Genomic DNA, 19,265 nt, shown 5'->3' with positions numbered 1-19,265 from the left:
GGCCTCTGATTTTTTAACTTTGAAATTACATATGTATTCTTGTCTACATATTGATTTTCCATGTATTAAAAACTCTAGAAGGGTATTATAAAATGGATTACATCAGGTTTTTCAAGAAAAAGTTTTTTATCTAGAAGACTGACAGCGAGAGAGGGAGAAACTTAGGGAGGTCTTTTCCAAAATGCTCACAGCAGGCAGAGACTGGCTGGTTGGAAGTCAGAAGCCAGGAACTCCTCCAAGGACACAAGGGACTCGAGTCCTTGGGCAATCATCTGCTGCCTCGCAGGCGCATTTGCAAGTAGCTGGACTGGAAGCATGGAGTAGTCACACCTGAGTCATGCTCACCAACATGGGTCACGGTCTCCAAGCAGCCACTTAACTTGTTGCATCAAAATACCTCTCGCATGCTGTAGTTTTTAAAAGTACCTTTTTTTTTTTAAAAGATTTATTCATTTTATTACAGCCAGATATACACAGAGGAGGAGAGACAGAGAGGAAGATCTTCCGTCCGATGATTCACTCCCCAAGTGAGCCGCAATGGGCCGATGCGCGCCGATCCGAAGCCGGGAACCTGGAAACTCTTCCGGGTCTCCCACGTGGGTGCAGTGTCCCAATGCATTGGGCCGTCCTCGACTGCTTTCCCAGCCCACAAGCAGGGAGCTGGATGGGAAGTGGAGCTGCCGGGATTAGAACCGGCGCCCATATGGGATCCAGGGGCTTCCAAGGCGAGGACTCTAGCCGCTAGGCCACGCCGCCGGGCCCTAAAAGTACCTTTTTTCTTCAAGTGTTACTGAATATCAAACAGCCCCACCCCAAGGAAAGCAAAATATATATAATTCACAAAGATCTTACTACACTTTTAGCTTGTAAGCACACAATCTCAAGTTTAACACTGTATCACGTAGCACGAGTCTAGATAAGGCACACTTGAGTACAGGCACATGCTGAGCTCTAATCATGCTATAATGTCTGCCTCCGGTCACTTCAACAACTCATGCGCACTTTATTCGTAGAGGTAGATGTGGGGCCTTGGTTCGGAGGGTAATGACTTCCAGTGACCTAGGCAGTAGTAAATTCTGTGACTTTAAACCTTGCAAACCCATGATGGATATTTTAAACAGCCCAAGAGACTTGGATGATAATTTCAGAGATAAAACACACAAAAAATAATTTTGCAGAAAAATGGGTGAAAGACTACTTTCATCTTGTTCACCTACCAAAATGGCTTAGATCTGAGATAGTTTTCTTATAACAAAATAATTTTTAACTGTGTCAAATTGGTGTTTCCAAAATTTCTTCATTCACGCTACTTTCACAAAGATGTCTGGCTTATCACGTTCTTCAATTCTGTTTTTCTCTCTCCTTGGTATTATCTCCCCATTGTGAAAAGCTTGGCTTCAGGTTTCCTTCAATATTATGTGGTCATTTCTGCCACTTCTCCAGTTCTCTGCATGTAAAACCAGGCCCTGTTTGAGGATGGAGTGTGACTGGCACTGTACCAAAAATAAAAATGTTCATTTACTAGTTAAGGAGTCAGTTCTGGGATTCTCTGATGTTGAAGACTTTCCTTCCAGGTTTCCCTCACCCATCCATATTCTTTCCTCTTAAAGTTCCATATGTCATTTCCCTCCTGACTTTTAGTTCAGATCCCATCTTAATTCAAGTCTAATATGGTGTAGGCCCCAGAGCATGTACCAAACAGATGTACACAAAATTGTCAATTTTATAAGGTAAAATGTTAGCAATCTCACACTGTCAAGCTAACACTCTGGAGACCTGGGTTTTAGTTTCAGTTCTGCCACTTATGGCTCTGGGAACTTGTGTAAGTATGTGAGCTCCCATAGTTTTAGGTTTCTCATTTATGAAGTGTGGTTGAGAAGAAATAGTAAAAGGAAAGAAACCAGGCCTTGGAGACAAGTCAGTGCATAGTTTCGAGTTTCCTCTCTGCCTTTCTGAGTTGTGCAGCTTTAGTTATTAAACCTCTGAGACTCAAGGGTAAAATAAGGACAGTATTGCCTGCCTCATTAGGCTGTAACAATGTAACAAAATGATGTACAGTAAGTGTGTTAGCACAATAAAAATGCTCACTAAATGCTGAGTAAGTAAAGGCTGCAAATACAAGATGGGAATATATGATTAGGCCGGTAGTACTTAGCAAGTCCCTGTCTAGCTCCAAACGACAGTCCTTTTTAAAGTATGCTAGTATACTAACCCCTCTGCTTTGAATGTCAGCTACATTTATAGTCAGTTTCTACATAAACATAAAACTTGAAATGGACATGCTCTAAACTACTTTCAGTTTTTATTCCTCAAAACCACTATGATTTCTTAAGGACAGAGACTATATCCTCATGCCTTAGGACAAGTGTTGAATACTCAATAACCTTATAGTAAATACTCACTGAATGAAGTAATAACACAAGCTGTTGGTTAGTGCCATGCTTATTTACCACTGATTGGTACCCAAAACACACACAACCTGTGTGGAAGTGAGTAACTCTCACTTTTATAGCACCGTCATAATTGGAAAGGTATAGATATTAAGAAATTATTCCTGAGCCTTTTAATCTTTTGATTGAAAGCATGTCTTGATGATTGAAGAATTTTTTTCCTAATAATCATAATTTCTACTGCAAAACAAGAGAAATTTTTCTTCTAAAGTGGTGACAGACTAGAGGGTTTCAGAGTCACCTCAATTTCACATTAATGCTTTAATATTTTAAAGGGAAAAATACATGAGATTGTGACATTTAAAAATCAGTACTAATTATTAGAGATAGAACAAGATACAAGAATTAGGTTTTCAAACATAAAGGATTTGATGTAGCCAAAAAAGAGGCCACTGAGCATTTGTGATATTAAAATGAGTAAGCCAATTTGAACTTGATATGCATCACAGTACTCCTTAGGCTTAATTCTTTCCCAAGAAAACTCTTGGCTTCGCACTCTTTTCACTCTACTTTCCAAGAGACTCCTCGTACTCCACGTGCACGCTCCTTTGTTGCAGTTGTGATTTGCTACAGCTATCTCAAACTAAGAAATGAGGCAGTTTCAGTTGAAGTTTCAAAACTGCTCTTTCTCTAAAGCAGTAAGAAAAGCTATGAGGTAAATTGAAATCCATAAGGTAGCTAAGTATGTCTGTGCGTGACATGAATCACAAATTAGTTTGATCTGCTTGTATAAAAAAACTAAAGGAATATTTAAAGCCATGACTTTTTCAATGTATGAAAAATACAGAGGACAAACAAAAGGAAAGCTGACATTTGACAATTTGAAAATTTTAAACCAGTCTGCGGGTAAAATTACATTACTTCTTGTAACTAACTAACTTCAGAAGAAATACTGTTGTATAACAGTGGGTTTTTTTTGTTTTGTTTTGTTTTCAAATGATTGGCAAAATTCTGATGGCCACAAATACTCTCCAACTATTAACTCCTGTAAGTTGCTCCTTCCTTCAAGGCATTTCCAATTACTTTATTCAATTTCCAAAGTTCAAAATTTAAGAGATATAAGAAAACTTACCGCAGAATTGGATATGAAAGTGCTTATGGGAGTCTAGAAATGCCACATAGCAAGCTAAGACAGCAAGAGTCCTAGGCCAAATTTAAACCACAGGGGCAAATTACCACCAGTAGACATGAACCAGAATTGGCATTTGCCCAGAACTTTATCTCTGTATTTATAAAAAGGAATTGGGAGTTATTTTACAGACAGAAATAAAGCTTAGCTTTTTATGTCTCACCTGCAAGACTGGGAAAACATTTTCTTAAGTCAAGAACTAATGCCTAGTGCTACTATTTAGACTGACATTTAAAAGCTATTTTAAACCCTCAGAAATCTTAGTTGCTACAATTATACGTGAATAAAGCAGAGACTAAGTGCTGATTTATATCACAGTCTAGCTGAAGTAATATTTCAATAATATCTTTTAAAAATACAAGCTGGTAATGTGGATTTACAGGGGTGCCTTTTTCACTTGGTTAGTCACAAATAATTCAATTGAATCTATAACAAGATAACAAGGCATAGCAAAAACATTCTTTTTAAAAGATATCGGTGCAATCTAATTTAGGTTCAACTATGATTCTTTATGTGGAAATTTTGGAAGTTTATTATTCTTACATGGTCTTTAAATTACCCAGTAGAAAGGTATACTATGAGACAATAATTATGGGGAACTATTATGTCTTTGATTTAGAGTTTTAACAGAAAAATTCATACTAAAGGAGGTTCAAAATGAGGAGTATAACAAATCATGAGCCTTACATAACTAAAGAGGGGTGTGTGTTTACCCTAGTGGTTAAGATGCTGGTTAAGACAAATGTGTCTCACACTGGAGTGTCTGCGTTCAACTCCCAGCTCCCGCACTGGAGTCCAGCTTCCTCCAGTGCAAACGTGAAAGGCAGCAAATGATGGCTCCAAGAGGTGTGTCCCTGCCACCCAAGCAGGAGACCCAGACTGAGTTTCTGGTCCTGAACTCCTACCCAGCACAGTCCTAGCTGCTGTGGGTGTTTGGGAAGTGAATCAGCAACTGGAAGCCCTGATTGTCTGTCAGTTTCTGTCTTAAAAAAATTTAAAACAACATCAACAAAATAAAAACTTCTAGTAAATAAATCTCAGCATGTAAAATAAAACTTTTCAAAAACATGTTTGAAAGGCAGAATCACACACACACACACACACACACACACACACACACACACAGAGGAAGAGATAAAGAAGACCCATCTGCTGCCTCACCATTTATTGGCTACATTGGTCAGGGCTGGGCCAGACCAAACCCAGGAGCCAGGAGCTTCATCTGGGTCTCCCATGTGAGTGACCAGGGTGGGCTATCTTCTGCTGCTTTCTCAGATGCATTAGCAGGGAGCTGAATCAGAAATGTGGCAGTTGGGACTCCAACCAGTGCTCATATGGGATGTTAACATGACAGTCAGCAGCTTATAACTGGTTACGCTACACTGCTGGCCCCAGGATAAATGACCAAATTTTAAGGCAAATACTTCTCACATCCCAAGTCACACTATTTCTTACAAAGGATGGACTGTCACTGAGTTTTACCTTTTTTTCTAAGTGTTATTATTATTTTACTTCTTATTATCATGAGAGCCAGGAAATAGTTCCAAGAACCCTAGGAGGCACATTATGGGGAGGCAGTCACAGAATCTAAGTTAGGATCTAGTATCTGTCTGATACTTTCATATGTGATAACAACCCCAAGGGCCGGGTATTTATCATTTACAAACAAGGTTGCTAAAGCTTAGGGAAATAAGCAACTTGCCTAAAGTCACATATTTGACTAATACAGGTAGATCCTAATGTTTCCTAAAAATGAAATGTGTCCAGCATTCAAAATAAACAGAACTGCACCATCACCATGCAGCTGTGATTTTTACTGATTGCAGTCCTCCAAGAGAAACCCTGAATGTAGATTTAAGTTGGACACAATTCAAAGCATATGCAGGCACACATGAAAATACAATTGTAGTACAACACAGAAAGGCTCCCCTCATACATAAAAAATAAATCTGTGTGGTTATCTGTAGAAATCTGTTAGAATGAATATTTAGTATTGGTTTTGCTGAAAAATGAACTCATACTCACTGACAATATTTCCATGAAACACAGAATAGCAGAGAGAAGGAGAGACAGAGATCTTTCACCACTGGTTCACTCCTCAAATGGTTACAGGAGCCTGGAACACAACTCTGGACTCCCAAGGAAGTGGCAGGGCGTTTGACTGCTTTCCTACACAGTGTGCTGGATGGGGAGTGGAGCAGTCTAGACTTGAATCAGAGCTTACAGGGATGCCAGCACTGCAGATGGTGGCTTCATTAGCTGCCACACAAAACTGGCCCCCCAGTGAAAAATATTCAAAATAGAAATGATTATCTATGGAGACAACCAGAAGTCAAAACATTTAAAGTTTGCTAAGATTACATAAGCATATATTATATTTTCTTTATACTCGAAACATAATGATAGGAACCAACCTGCAAAAGGAGACATACAAAGCACCCACTAAAAAGAATTAAGATTGAGATAATGAGGGCAGGGTGTCTGGCCTAGCAGTTATGATGCTGGTGAAGCTGCCCATGTCCTAAATTAAAGTATCTGGGTTAAGAGCCGACTCCAGCTCCTGAATCCAGCTTCCTGTTAACACACACCCTGGGAGCCAGTGCTCATGCCTGCAAGTGATGAAGTTTCTGACACACATTTGGGAGCCCAGGACGGCAACCCAACTGCAGCAATGTTACGGAGAATGACCTAGAGATGGAAGCTCTGGTGCTTTTCTAATTTTCAAATAAATGAGATTTACAGGATTTATATAAGAGCCTGCTTAGCAAAAAGAGTACACCAAAAGTAGCTATTCTGTAATTGCACACCTGCTACAAAAGAAAAAGATAAAAAGATCAGGTAAATCTGATCTGCTCAAATTAGCCCCTTAGGGAATGGGCTTTATTGGTACTTTCAGTGCCCACTTGCCAAAGACGAAGAGGAACACACTTGTAATGGAGTTGTGCTTATTTGTTGCAGCAAAGAAAGCTCCCGTGGGCCCAGGGCAGTGCCCCAGTAAAAGGGTTTTATAAATAAACTATTATAGAATTTGGGCTTCACCTGAGTGATTTGCAAAAGGCTCTAACGAAGGAAGGGTTGATTCTAGACTGGCTTCTCTCAATGACAGTGGTTCTTCTGCTGGGGGCATGACAGACAAGAATGAAGGTAAACCTTGCAATTGGTTAAGAAGGAACAGTTGCATATTTGAGCTGAGAGGAGGCAACAATTGGTATTTTTTACAAGATGCCTGGAAACGTTGGTTTTTGTGTTTAGACAACACTATAAAATGGTCTTGTTCAGTTTCATTTTAACATTATCTTCGAATAACCTTGTCTGATCTGAGTGTTCTAGGAGACTGTTTATGTCCAATGGGACAGTAACAGCCTAGCTCTGACAGCTGGGTCAGATTCTGACAATACTGAGGTCTCAGTGTCAGGTCACTTTGTGGATGCCAGATGCTGCTTTTTTCACCTCTAGGATGTTAGGTTTATTTAAAATGGTTCATACATTCCCTGAATTAATAAAAGAACATGCTCACAATTTGAATTGTACAATGTGAGAACATACTTGTTCATACTTACATTTCCATTTTGCTTTTGGTTAAGAAGCTTGCTTTATCCACTCTCTCAATGGAAATGGCAATATAAAAACAACTGGTTTAATCTCAGTTCATAGATGGAAAATACAAGAGATTTTATTAATATGCTTCAATTCATTTTCCCCTGTGAGACATAAAGTTAAGCTCTCTGGCCTCTGATGATTGTTTTAGGTGAGCTATATTTTTTCCCTTCATGCTATCAATTTCCATGACTGAGAAAAATAAGATAAAATAACACAGACCAAAAATTCTGAGCCATCTGTCTCATCACTGCTTAGCCAGACTTTAGAATGATACCTTCTAGCTTTAGAAATCTACGTTGTGGACACTTTTCTTTATCAAAAATGAATTTATCTTCATGAGTAATTAAAATGTGTTTATTAGCTCTGTGTGGAATTCAGCCTGCTTCTCTAAATGCATGGTGTGAATTCAGCCTTCTTCCCTGGACAGTTCCTGTGTTCCCTGTTGTAGTTAATAGGGCTGGGGACAGTGACAGTAACCTGGACATTAGACATTTTAAGGTTAGAATGCTTTAAGTGGATATATTTTTTAAAATGGCTGGGGCCAATTGGGCTCAGAGCAGTAGCCTAGTGATTAAATCCTCAACTTGCATGCCAAGGATCCCATATGGGCACAGGTTCATGTTCCAGCTGCTCCACTTCCCATCCAGCTCCCTGCTTGTAGCATGGGAAAGCAGTAGAGGGTGGTCTGAATTCTTGGGACCCTGCACCCACATGGGTGACTCGGAAGAAGCTCCTTGCTCCTGGCTTCGGATAGTCTTGGCTGTTGTGGCCACTTGCAGAGTGATCCAGTGGGTGGAACATCTTTATCTCTGTCTCTCCTTCTCTCTGTAAATCTGATTTGCAATAGATATAAATAAATCTTAAAAAAAAAAAAAAGTGGCTGGGGTTGGCCCGTGGCATGATATGCCACAGAGTGCAATGGTGGCATTCTACATGAGTGCCACTTCAAGTCTTGGCTGTCTTACTTTCCATCCAACTTCTTGTTAATGTGCCTGGGAAAGCACTGAAAGTTGGCCATAGTGGTTGAGTCTCTGCCACCCATCATGGGGAACTATTGGAAGTTCCAGCCTTCCACATCACTGGGTGTTTTGGCCATTTGGTGAGTGAACCAGAGGATGGAAGTGATTGTTCTATCTCTCCTTGCTTCATAACTTTACCTTTCAAATAAATAAGATTGAAAAAGAAACAAAAAACCCTGCTACTCCGATGGCTACAACTCAATTGTTTTAGAACAAGTTTTGGTGCTATAATAAACTTTCCCTAATCCCAATCTTTTGCTATAGTCTGATTTGTGCAATTATCCCCTTTTCCTGTGTCTTTAACTATTTGAAAGTATTATCAATAAAAGGGATAAGAAACGTAATTCCGAGTTAAACTGAACTTGTGAGGAAACAAGGTAGGCTTGACCTGAGGACCACTCCTGATATACAGCAAGGATTTTAGTACTCAGCAGCGCACCTGACATGTCTCAGGGGGCAGCTTCTCATTCCTAGTCAAAGGGAGAACACTTGGCTAGAGGTTCTCATAAGTGGAATATCAATGGCGATAGTAAACAGATAGAGGGCTGAGCTCGTTCAGCCTCTAAAGAATCAAAGAAAATACCAGATAGCAAACAGTTACTAAATGGGCTTACTAAAATCTTTAAGTATTTCAGAAAGAGAACATGGGGAACTTGACAAAAATGTTCTGGGGCCTCACAAAAAGTGATATTAAAAAAGTGAAATCAAGATTATAGCAACTAATATCACTAATATTAAAGTAATAGAAATATATTTAAGTATGTGTACATATAAAAGAGATCTGTCACTTTAATCAAGTGATTTTTGCTATACAGCACTTCCAAAATTTAGGAAGGACTGCAGAGAATCCTGAAAACTTATTCTACAAAAGTGAAAAACATCTTTCTAGGATTAAAAGTACTAGTAGAGATGATGGAATATTGTACTCATAAAATTTATTTCAGCACAATTGAAAACAAGATGAAAACACAATATCTAATAATGATTCCTAATTCATTTTACAGAATATGATCTATGTTATGCTTTGTCAAGTGTATTAATTTCAGACTAGATTACTTTTAAACATCTGATTGGTTGACACTATACTAGTCAGAATGGCTTCCATAACAATACTCTCTGTATCACTTATAAATAAAACAGTAACAGACAGTGACAGTTTTAGAAGAGCATTAAGAACAACAAAGAATAAAAATCTTCACTGGGGCAAAAGCCATTCTAAGTTATTTCCTCAAGGAAAAGTCACAAAAACATAAATCCAGCAGAGATGCCAGGTTAAAGGATGCAAGAGCTGTAAGGATGCCAGTGTCCTGTGTGACAGAGGAGTGGGACCTTCCTTATTTATGCTCCTCATTAATAAAAAGCAGACAGCATTACTGATTCATGTTAGAGGACAATCATAATGACAAATGATTACCTTACAGAGTTGAATACTTCCTTATTAGATATATGCAAAAGCCACAGAACAATTACATAGCACTGCTAAACAACTTTCCTCCCTATACAATTTAAATCTACTTGTAGAAATTACTTTCAAATTAAATAAACATTTATGCTATTTCCCTCTAAGTACTTAAGTTTAGTGCCACTGAACTTCTGTATCACAATTTTAGGCCAAATTAAAACTTTTTTTGCAAAGCATATCAGAGCAAATTCTTGATGTCTGTTTATCATAATCCTTCAAAGACAGGAATTTGAATGCTAAATCTTACCTGACCAGGTTCTGTTCCAGTAATAGTCAAGTCTTGAATCGATCTACGTCTTGGTTGTCCGTTGCCTTTTGAGAAATTAAGAAAAACCAAATGCTGAAATATACTGAAACAGATAATAAAGGTGTAATTGCTACAGAAGGAAGTTGGAATTTGTTGCTTCTTGGACCTACACAAAATGTTTGTGAGAAAAAGAACAAGTAAGCTTGTTGAGAAAGAGAGGACCAAGGAAGGACAGGAAGCGTAACAGCTGCAGTGTTTTAACTCAAAAGTTGCTGCTCTATGATGGAGTATGTCCTAATACAGTCACTCCTACCACATGAATAGCTGCTGAACTCTGTTCCACCATCTTCTGTCATGTGTTTAAATAGACAAATGCTTGGGGGCTGGGGCTGATGACGGCATCTATTTCAGGAACCTTACGTTAGTTTTCACAGCAAGACAGCTAGCAGGTTGTAAGACACAACTGGACTTCAACTGGCAGCAATACCTTGTTTCAGGACCTAACAGGATGCTCAGGCTTAAATATATCACACCAAGTCATACTTATAGGTTCCCATTAGCTTTTACAGAATCTGGTAATTTTTATTATTTGTGAATAATAATGCTATAAATTTCCTGCTGGAGAGGAATGACTGTCATTACTTTCTCAAATACAGCTTGTTGAAATGGGCTATTGCATTAGCTCTACTTTAGAAACTTTTATGCTAACGATAATTCAATAAAAAATCATTTAGCAAAGAATTCTAAGCATCAGTTTTCAATAAAACATAATGAATTAAGTAGCCTCACTCAGCACTTTTTTGGGAACGGGGTTCTTTACACAGTATCTTCTAAGATGAGAGCTCAGCTGTGTAAAAGGAAGCACCAAAATACTCTGAGTAACAGCTGACCAAATATTCTAAATTCTCTCAGCTTACAGTTAACTGGATTATGTAAGTTCTCAACTAGTGGGCAGCACTGAGAATCTGTCATCTGATAGTGTGATCCAAGTAGCAGACACAGTCATTCTTAACAATTTTAGATTTCCATGATCCTGAGTATGTATGAGTGCACACACAAAAACACACAAATTTTATTTTAAACCAACCAATTAATATGATTTAGCATGCTAATCCACGTGATTCTAACATTATTTTGCACAAACTACAAAGGCGTAAATCAAATAAGAATTTTAATACATAAAAGGCATAGTACATAAAAACTCAAATTTATAATCGTCCCTCAAGGTTTAGGTTATCATCCTTTTTTTCCATTATAGGCCATGTTTTTTTGCATAATCTGAATGCAAATTTACTTAAAATTTCATTTTATTCCACAAAGTTAGAAACTGAAAGAACCACACATTCACTGAATCATACACAAGGTGTTTTTGTGAATATTTTCAACCATCATTGCTTACCAAGTACAAAAAGGACCCCCATCACCATGACTAAGGAGCAATTTTAGGGGACATTTCATTCAACACACTCATTCTAAAATTAGAAGAGATGAGACAGGCTTGTAAAAGTGTCTGGAATTCTCTTTTCAGATTAGCAACATTTGTGAATGTGAGGAACCACCCTGCACAAGTGCTATAAACCATTACATCACCATTCCAACAAAATTAGGTGGAGCACAGGAGCACAGCCATATGAAAACTTACAAGTTGATAGGGTAAAGAAGAGCTGACTGCTAATGCCACAAATGAGACATATCCAAGCGTAAGTTAAGGCAAGCAGTATCAAGCAATGCATTTTAATTGGCACAACCATAGCAGAATCCATCCAAACAGTTCAGACAAAGCAAAAAAAAAAAAAAAAAAAAAATCAACAAATACTTGTTGCTCCAATATTAGTTTAGAATTGATTTAGAAATATGAATGCAAACAAAAAATCAATTTCCTATTATCACAAATAAAAATTACTGGCTCAGTAAATTTGGATTCTAAATTTTATATAACTGAATTCTAATTTAGAAATTCACTAACTTGACATTTTTATGGTGTTCTGGAATGTGCACATCCATAGTACACATAGTAAACAAACAAACAAGAAGTAGAAACAACAGCAACACGACCTACACACGTATTTGATGTGGAATCTGACACCTGCTTTTAATGTCCTAAGTATTTCATTCTGTAAGGAATCCTGTTTGAGAATGATTCTTTTAAGTAAACACAACAAAAGGAATTCATCAGAAGACCAACATAATCTGTATCTCCCACCTCTCTGCTATCAAAAAAAAAAAAAAAAAATTAGGGGGCTAAGAACAGCAGCTATAAGTCAATTTGATGCTTTTTATAGTAAGAACAGAAAAAAGATCACTTGTGTCATTTAAAAAAGCTGCTCTTTTTCATCTAACTAATTCTCTCAGCTGCCTGTTGAGTTATCACAGAATCCACCCAGAGATTGCTGCTGCAGGAAGCACACATCTTGATCAGTTTAAAGAAGTTGATAGCTTTGCTTTCCAAGTTTCTGGGCTCTTCATTTAACAATTAACACTGTATTTTCTACAGCCTCATCTTAAGCAAAATGTTGGTAATTTTGAGATTCTTTCTTTTTGAACATTACAAATTGTGGGACACATTCTCTTAAGTAAAATGTGATTTAAAAACATGTATAACACTATACACTGTGGTATTAAATTATTTTAAAGCTAGTTTGTAATTTCAAAATATGTGTTCTTATTAAAGTCACACAAATCTGACACTCCTTTACTAGCTTAAACAAATTCCAGCTCTTTCCTTACAAAGGCCATACAAGTGGGGTTTTTTGCTCCTCCGTAAAAGAAACAAATTTTTTACTTTGCTTTTAGTAAATCAGCTTTATTATAGTTTGATTTTTTATTTTGTGAACTTTTTTTCTGCTAACCATATAGTAGACAAACTCCTAAATATTCATTGTATGCTGTATTAATTTTCCTATCTAACCACAAACACAGAATTTTATTGAAAGTGAGGTGTTTATACAGGGCAGAAAAGGGCAAAATCTATCATACCTTCCTATGGATCTGGGTATCCCTATTGAAAGGTTTACAATTGTCTGTAACATTATCTGTGCAAGTAGGAAATTGCCAAAAAATGGAAAGCACTTTAATGCACTGCTTAAATACAGAACATCTAAAAACATTTTCAAGTGCTGAAAATGCAATCAAGGGGCAGGTGTTTGGGCTGTTGGTTAACAAGTCAGTTAAGATCCCAATGTCCCACAGCAGAGAGACTAGGCTCCGGATCCCAATTCCAGCTTCCCACTAATGGATAGCTTGTATTCCTGGCTCCCAGCTGAGGGCTGGGCCGGGCTGCGCTGGCCCAGCCCCTGCCTTGAGTATTATGGGCATCGGAGGTGAAGCAGAAAATGGGAATTCTCTATTTGTCTATGTCCATTTGGTTCTCTCTGTCTCTTGGAACCCCTAACTTTCCAAAAAGCAATTCACCAGTGTAATAAAGTCTGAAAAAAGAAATTTAGGTATTAACATGAATAAAAATTGTTCAAGTACAAATTGCCCCTAATTTCCAACTCAACTAATCTTCAAGATTTATTTATTTATGTAATTTAAGTATTTTTAAAAATGTACTTTCGGAAATCACATTTTAGAAATTCATGTCATTTTATAATGGCAACCATAGCATAAATGAAGCACAGCAAATTTTATATTAGAGTTGGAGAAGTATGAAGATGAATGGCTCAATTAAACCTTTTACAGGTGTTTTATATATATGCACAAGTACTTTTTTCCAGTGGATTCCAAACTGCATTATAATCACAGCTGATTTCCTCTAAGTGCTCTATTCACACAAGCAAGGGCTGAGGAGCACGACTGCTTATCTTCCTCAATTACTGACCCTAGAAAAAGATCTGCTTTGTTAACTACTTACTCTGCTTTTAACTGGAAAAGCCTGCTCCTCCTTTCTTGTAACTTTTGAGCATTTTACTTGTTTACCTTTGACATGTGGATTTTTAAAAGAAACGTACAATTTAGGTATTCTTCTAGCACCAGAAGAAGTGGTATTATCAGAGTGTACTACAGTCTCACAGTCATAACTCATACCCATATTTCATCTGAGTATTTGAGATGCAGAGACGGGAAGAAACAGAAAGCAAAGTCAAGATCTGTGCTTTTATTGCCCATATTAAATACTGGCAGAAAAATCACCAGAAAAACTTAAAGCAATCCAATAATCTGCCATTCAATTCCTTTTCTTTAAATAAAAGTACAACAAACTCTTATTTCATTGGCTGAAAAGGAGATTGGATTGTGTGTGTGTGTTTTATTTGAAGTCAGAGTGAGAGAGAGAGAGAGAGAGAGAGAGAGAGAGAGAAAGAAATCTTGTTGGTAAGCTCACTCCCCAGATGGCCACAACAGCCAGGGTTGGGCCAAGCCAAAGCCCAGGAGCCAGAAGCTTCATCCAAATCTTCCTCTGCAGCTTTTCTAATCCATCAGCAGTTAGCTGGACCAGAAGTGGAGCAGCCGGTTCTTGAACCAGTGCCCATATGGGGTGCTAGAGTCCAGCAGTCAGCTTTACCTACTACGCCACAATATCAGCTCCAGCATTGTGCTTTAACAGAAAAAACTTAAAACAAAACATTTATTTTCTTTTCCCATACTCTGTTCCAATGTATGAGCCTACAATAGGCTTCTAACTCAGTAACAATTTGGAAAATTTGGGGTCCAACTGTCCAAATCACAGGAATAAATGTTCATATTGAATAGTGCTGTGAGCCATCCAGGAGCAGGAGCTGCATACTAAACTCAGGTACTCCGATGTAAAACATGGGGTGTCTGAGCAACTGGCATCAGACACTGGCCCCTTAACAGCATTTCATTAGCACAGCATTAAGCTTTCCTGACTCCACAAGGAATCAATGTAACAGTCTCTCCAAGTGAACACACTAAAGAAAAGGAAGAATTACTCCCTCTGGCAAAATTATTAAATATTATCTTTCTGAATTAAAAAGAGCAAAAATGGATGTGATCAGGACTCAGAAGATCTGGGCTGGGGTCTTCCATATGTGACTCTGGGAAAAGCACTCATAAGTTCTTCATTTGTAAAGTGACTTCGATTTCTTCTGATAAAGCTGTCATCAGGTTCAGTTAAGATGATGGATCTTTAACTGCTTTGAGGGCTATGGAGTGCATCTAACCAGGGTTTCTCAGCTACAGCACCACTGACATTTTGAATTGGATAACTTTAATTGTAGGAGACTGTCTTCTGGTACACAGGTTAATTAGCAGCACTGCTGACTGCCCACTATACCCCAGTAGTACTCGCCAGCTGTAAATTCTTCTTCTTGCCCAGTTATCTTGTAAGAGGGTAACTTCAAAAAGTTCCTAGAAATTTGAACTAAAATTGAACTAAAAATCTATTATTACTAGCTATCTTGCCGTATCATTACTTATTAATAATGCCTACTCATAAGATCTGGATTAAGATTGTGGCCATTTGTCTAAATTTTCTTGATCCTTTCAATGGTTTGAGGTAACCTCAGCCCATCACTAAGTTTAAACAGTGCCACTTCTTTAGCCGGAGTACCAGTTCCTTAGTACCTTTCTTCATGGAGGAAAAATGATTGCAAGTATTTGCAGACCATACTCCTAAGTAAAAATCAGCCTTATTTTTTGAACAGCAATAGATAAACTTCCCAATTTGTGTTTCTGTATCCTGGCTCTTAGCCAGGAGATGCTCAATAATGGTGTGTTCTTTTTAAAATAAATATATTATTAATGTCAACCATTACTGTTAACTAATGTTAACTACTGTTGATTAAAAAAAAATAAACAAAGACACAGTCTCCACTGACACAGTTTTCAGTTTAGTAGATGAGACAGAATACCATCAGGTATTCAGCACAAATTATAGACAAAATATGGTATGCTGAATCTACCCAGATTACATGCATAAATGTGTGCAGAAACACTGGATATTTCCTTATCAAAAAAACTGGGGACAGAAGTGGAAAGGCACCTACTGCAGGGAGACACATAAGTGACGATTTGGATAACAGATTAATCAGTATTCAAACTCAAATATGCATCTCAATTTCTACTGAAACTGGTGTTTTATATTCCTCTATGAAATAAAAGCTGTTTATTAATGTGAGATTGAAGTACCATGTGTGAGCTAGATATAAAAAATATTTGGTTTGTGAGATTTTCCTGATGACACACAGAACCAGGATTGACCACATATTTTACATGAATTTTTGGCAAGATACCCTGCAAAACAGCACACTTTACCTTTAGTTTCATTTTCACTTTGTATTCTGCCCTCTAATGTAAAGATAAAAGGGTATACAGCAAGTCTTTTAATTTTAAATGTGTTAGCTACCAACAGGAAGAGGCAGGAATAGAAAACCTTGTGGAAGCCCCAAAACTGACACACTAGCAAAGAAAGGGACCACCAAACTTCCATAGTCGCCTCCTCTTTCTGCCGGGTGCAGGGCTCTGGGCTGGTGTTGTCCTTTTTGTGAAAGGTTTACTTTCCTTTCTACTTTGTCCTCATTTTTGTAGACCTGAGGTTATTTTTTCAAGCTTGTTTTGGTGTAAGTGTATAGTTTACTGTCATGCAAGGTATCTGTTTTCATGTCTCACAAAAATTGGAGCAAGAAGCATTTAAAAGGTACCAGGGATCATTATTGCGGTTCCACAGTTATTGGACCGACACAGGTGGTGTATGATACCTGATATGGCGATCTCAGGGACATCCAGTATGGTGCCAAATGAAGCAGTTTTACGGTGGCCCCGTTTAGGCTTGGTATAGGCTGCAAAACACATACATACAGTATACATGCAAACAAACAAATAGTAACACAGAACACGATGAACTACAAAAACACAATACTTTTCAAATAGTTATGTTAACAACATCTCATGCAGAATGGCATGCACAACTATCTACCTGACATCCATGCTTAGGAATAGCATGAGTAAAGAGCAAACAACTATCGATGCAAGATGTTTCACACACTTATTTTAATCAGCAGAGAGAAAAAAATACAGACTAAGCTGCACAGCAGTGAGGAAGTTAAATTCCAAATGTGCTCCCAGAAACAATCTACCTAAGTGAAACTGCTGATCCGCAATGGGAGCGGAGGAGAGAGGAGGCAAGAAGAGAGGACTTCAAGAAGCTGCCATTTGTTTTAATCATGCAAGTACAGAGTATGTAATCAAACAAGGTGTTTCTTAAAGTATGCTATAAAGAAAAATTCAGTGATTAAAGGTGATTATTGAATCAAAGTAGACACTGTCTATGCTTTCTTACGTGTAAAAACTCATACGTATTTCTAGTCAACTGAATATGTCTGTATGTCTCCAGTTTAGGGTATTAGAAGGAAAGGCTATAGTGTATGAATCATTCAAAATAAGATCATTCACTGAAAAATTTGAGTTATGTAAAATTCACATGACGTACAACTATACTTAGGGAAAAAAGCAGAGCGTAATTTTTTTAATGTTTGGTTATCCTTAACTTGGTGAAGTATCACTTCTATAAAGAATACTTACACATTAATACTTGACTAGAAAAAACTCATAGCAAAGATATAAAACTATTATAATACTGCCTGGTTTGGGATGACAACCAGTATTTGGTAAGTCTATCTTGAGTAACATCCCTGAAGAGTGAAGGTTCTCTGGTATGTGAGCATGACCCTGTAAGGGCCGTTACAGCCTTGCTCCCCTTAGCAGTATGTGTAGATAGCTGACCACATTACTCTAGCCAACGAACCTATGTGCAAGTTGTCTAGAGAGAATTCTGGGAAGGCTCCTTCAAACAGCCTGAATAGCCTTTCTTCTTCCCCCTATTTGATTCTTCTTGAGGCCTGAAAGGTGAAAGTGATGAATGGAAGTTTAACAGTCCATTTGGAGCAGGAGGTAAACCTGAGAATGGATGCTGTACAACAAGGACTGTAGCATGGAGAGACAGAGGACACCACCATAGAGATGAATCAGATGCCCCATGGTTAACACTACCAAGTTTAAGTGTGACAAAGTTTGTACCTCAGTGACATAAGCCTTAACAAATTACTATTTGTTTTATCTAACAAATTCCAGAGCTGGCTGATAAAACCAGTAACAAGATTAGTTGGATACCAAGTATAATATGTTTGATGGTTCATCTGGACTACAGTCTCAAGAGAGATCTACGCACAATAATGGTTTTCTATTTAGGGGAAAAAAACAAATAAGAAAAAACAAGACCGAAAAACACAAACTTGGTTAGGCAAGTTAAAAAATACATATCCAAATACACATGGAAATACACATTTATACACATACAGTTAAAAGTCTAGAGGCAAATAAACAAAAAGGTTAATTGCTTATCTCTGAGTATGAAAATTATACAAAATTTTTTCCTGGTTTATTTACAGTTCCATGTTTCCCAAAACAGAAATGTATTTACTTTTAGTATCTGTTCCCTTCCAGCACAAGGAAAATCAAAACAACCACATTCAAAGAGATGGCTGTCAGTTTAACAACAAAATCTATAATATTATTTTTGTGCAGACTAGTTCTTCATAACATCAAAGTTATATGCTAGATTTTTCAAGATCTTATAAAATAATCATTATCTTTCAATTTATAATTAAACAAGTTAACCACACCCTTCTAGTAGCTATTTCCACCACTGAAGATTTGATAAATTCTGTAATTAGGAAGGACTATTTTATAAATCAGATAGTTTTACAAATCTTACTTTCCTTCTATGGAACTTGAGAGAGGAACACATAAACTGTTCCTAGAAGCTTAGAAAAGTACATTATAAACTTATTTCCCTTAAAAATTTATAGAAAAAGACTGAATCCTCACTGAAACAGCTAGAGCTAGCACGCCAACACAGCACTGCAGTTTTGCTACTTTTACCTGTGGTCACAGCAATCCGAGCTTCTATTTCCGACATGTCAGCACTCATCCTCTTGCCCTCAGACATGGGGGGCAAGCTCTCCACGCTGCTCCCCCGGGAGGCTCCCAAGCTCAAGCGTCCGGATTCACTCTGTCAAAATTATAGGTTAGTTGGAATTACTGAAATTCCTTAGATTTAGAAATCCTGGAGGCCCTAGAAGGAAGAAGATGGCAGGTGGGATTCCTATATGTAGATCCTGTCCTACTCTGAAAGAAGAGGGACGTTTGCAGGAGAAGGGAGAACAAGCTACACAGATTGCCTTTTCAAAGTGCAGTCACGGACCCATAGAATTGGGAACTAAAATGCCCCAGTTAGTACTTCACCCAAATGCCTCAGGCATGATGAGTAAAATCACTCTTAAACTATTTTTAAACTAACATTGACAACAATATAATAAATTGCTTATTGGCTTAAAATAATAAATCAATAGGATATAACTCCTGTAACTGGACAGTGCTACCAAAATATCACCTCATCCCA

General features: G+C 37.7%; 1 protein-coding gene across 2 annotated transcripts in view; it reads right to left on the bottom strand.

Annotated features, from left to right (window-relative positions):
• MAP3K7 (mitogen-activated protein kinase kinase kinase 7) overlaps positions 1-19,265 on the bottom strand; it is a 77,995-nt gene that overhangs the window by 16,595 nt on the left and 42,135 nt on the right. Inside the window, exons 11-13 of one of the 2 annotated variants that reach the window (XM_004580378.4) lie at positions 18,746-18,875; positions 16,564-16,644; positions 9,908-9,972 (exon numbers count right to left, since the gene is read on the bottom strand). In XM_004580378.4, coding sequence (XP_004580435.1) covers positions 9,908-9,972; positions 16,564-16,644; positions 18,746-18,875 — 276 coding nt within the window. The remainder of the gene's footprint in view (positions 1-9,907; positions 9,973-16,563; positions 16,645-18,745; positions 18,876-19,265) is intronic. The other variant, XM_004580379.3, reaches the window with a different exon arrangement.

The sequence above is a fragment of the Ochotona princeps genome, chromosome 1 (assembly GCF_030435755.1).
Source record: "Ochotona princeps isolate mOchPri1 chromosome 1, mOchPri1.hap1, whole genome shotgun sequence".
In the NCBI taxonomy this organism is placed as follows: domain Eukaryota; kingdom Metazoa; phylum Chordata; class Mammalia; order Lagomorpha; family Ochotonidae; genus Ochotona; species Ochotona princeps.
Note: the sequence above shows the minus strand (reverse complement) of the source record. Positions and strands in the feature narration are given on the sequence as shown.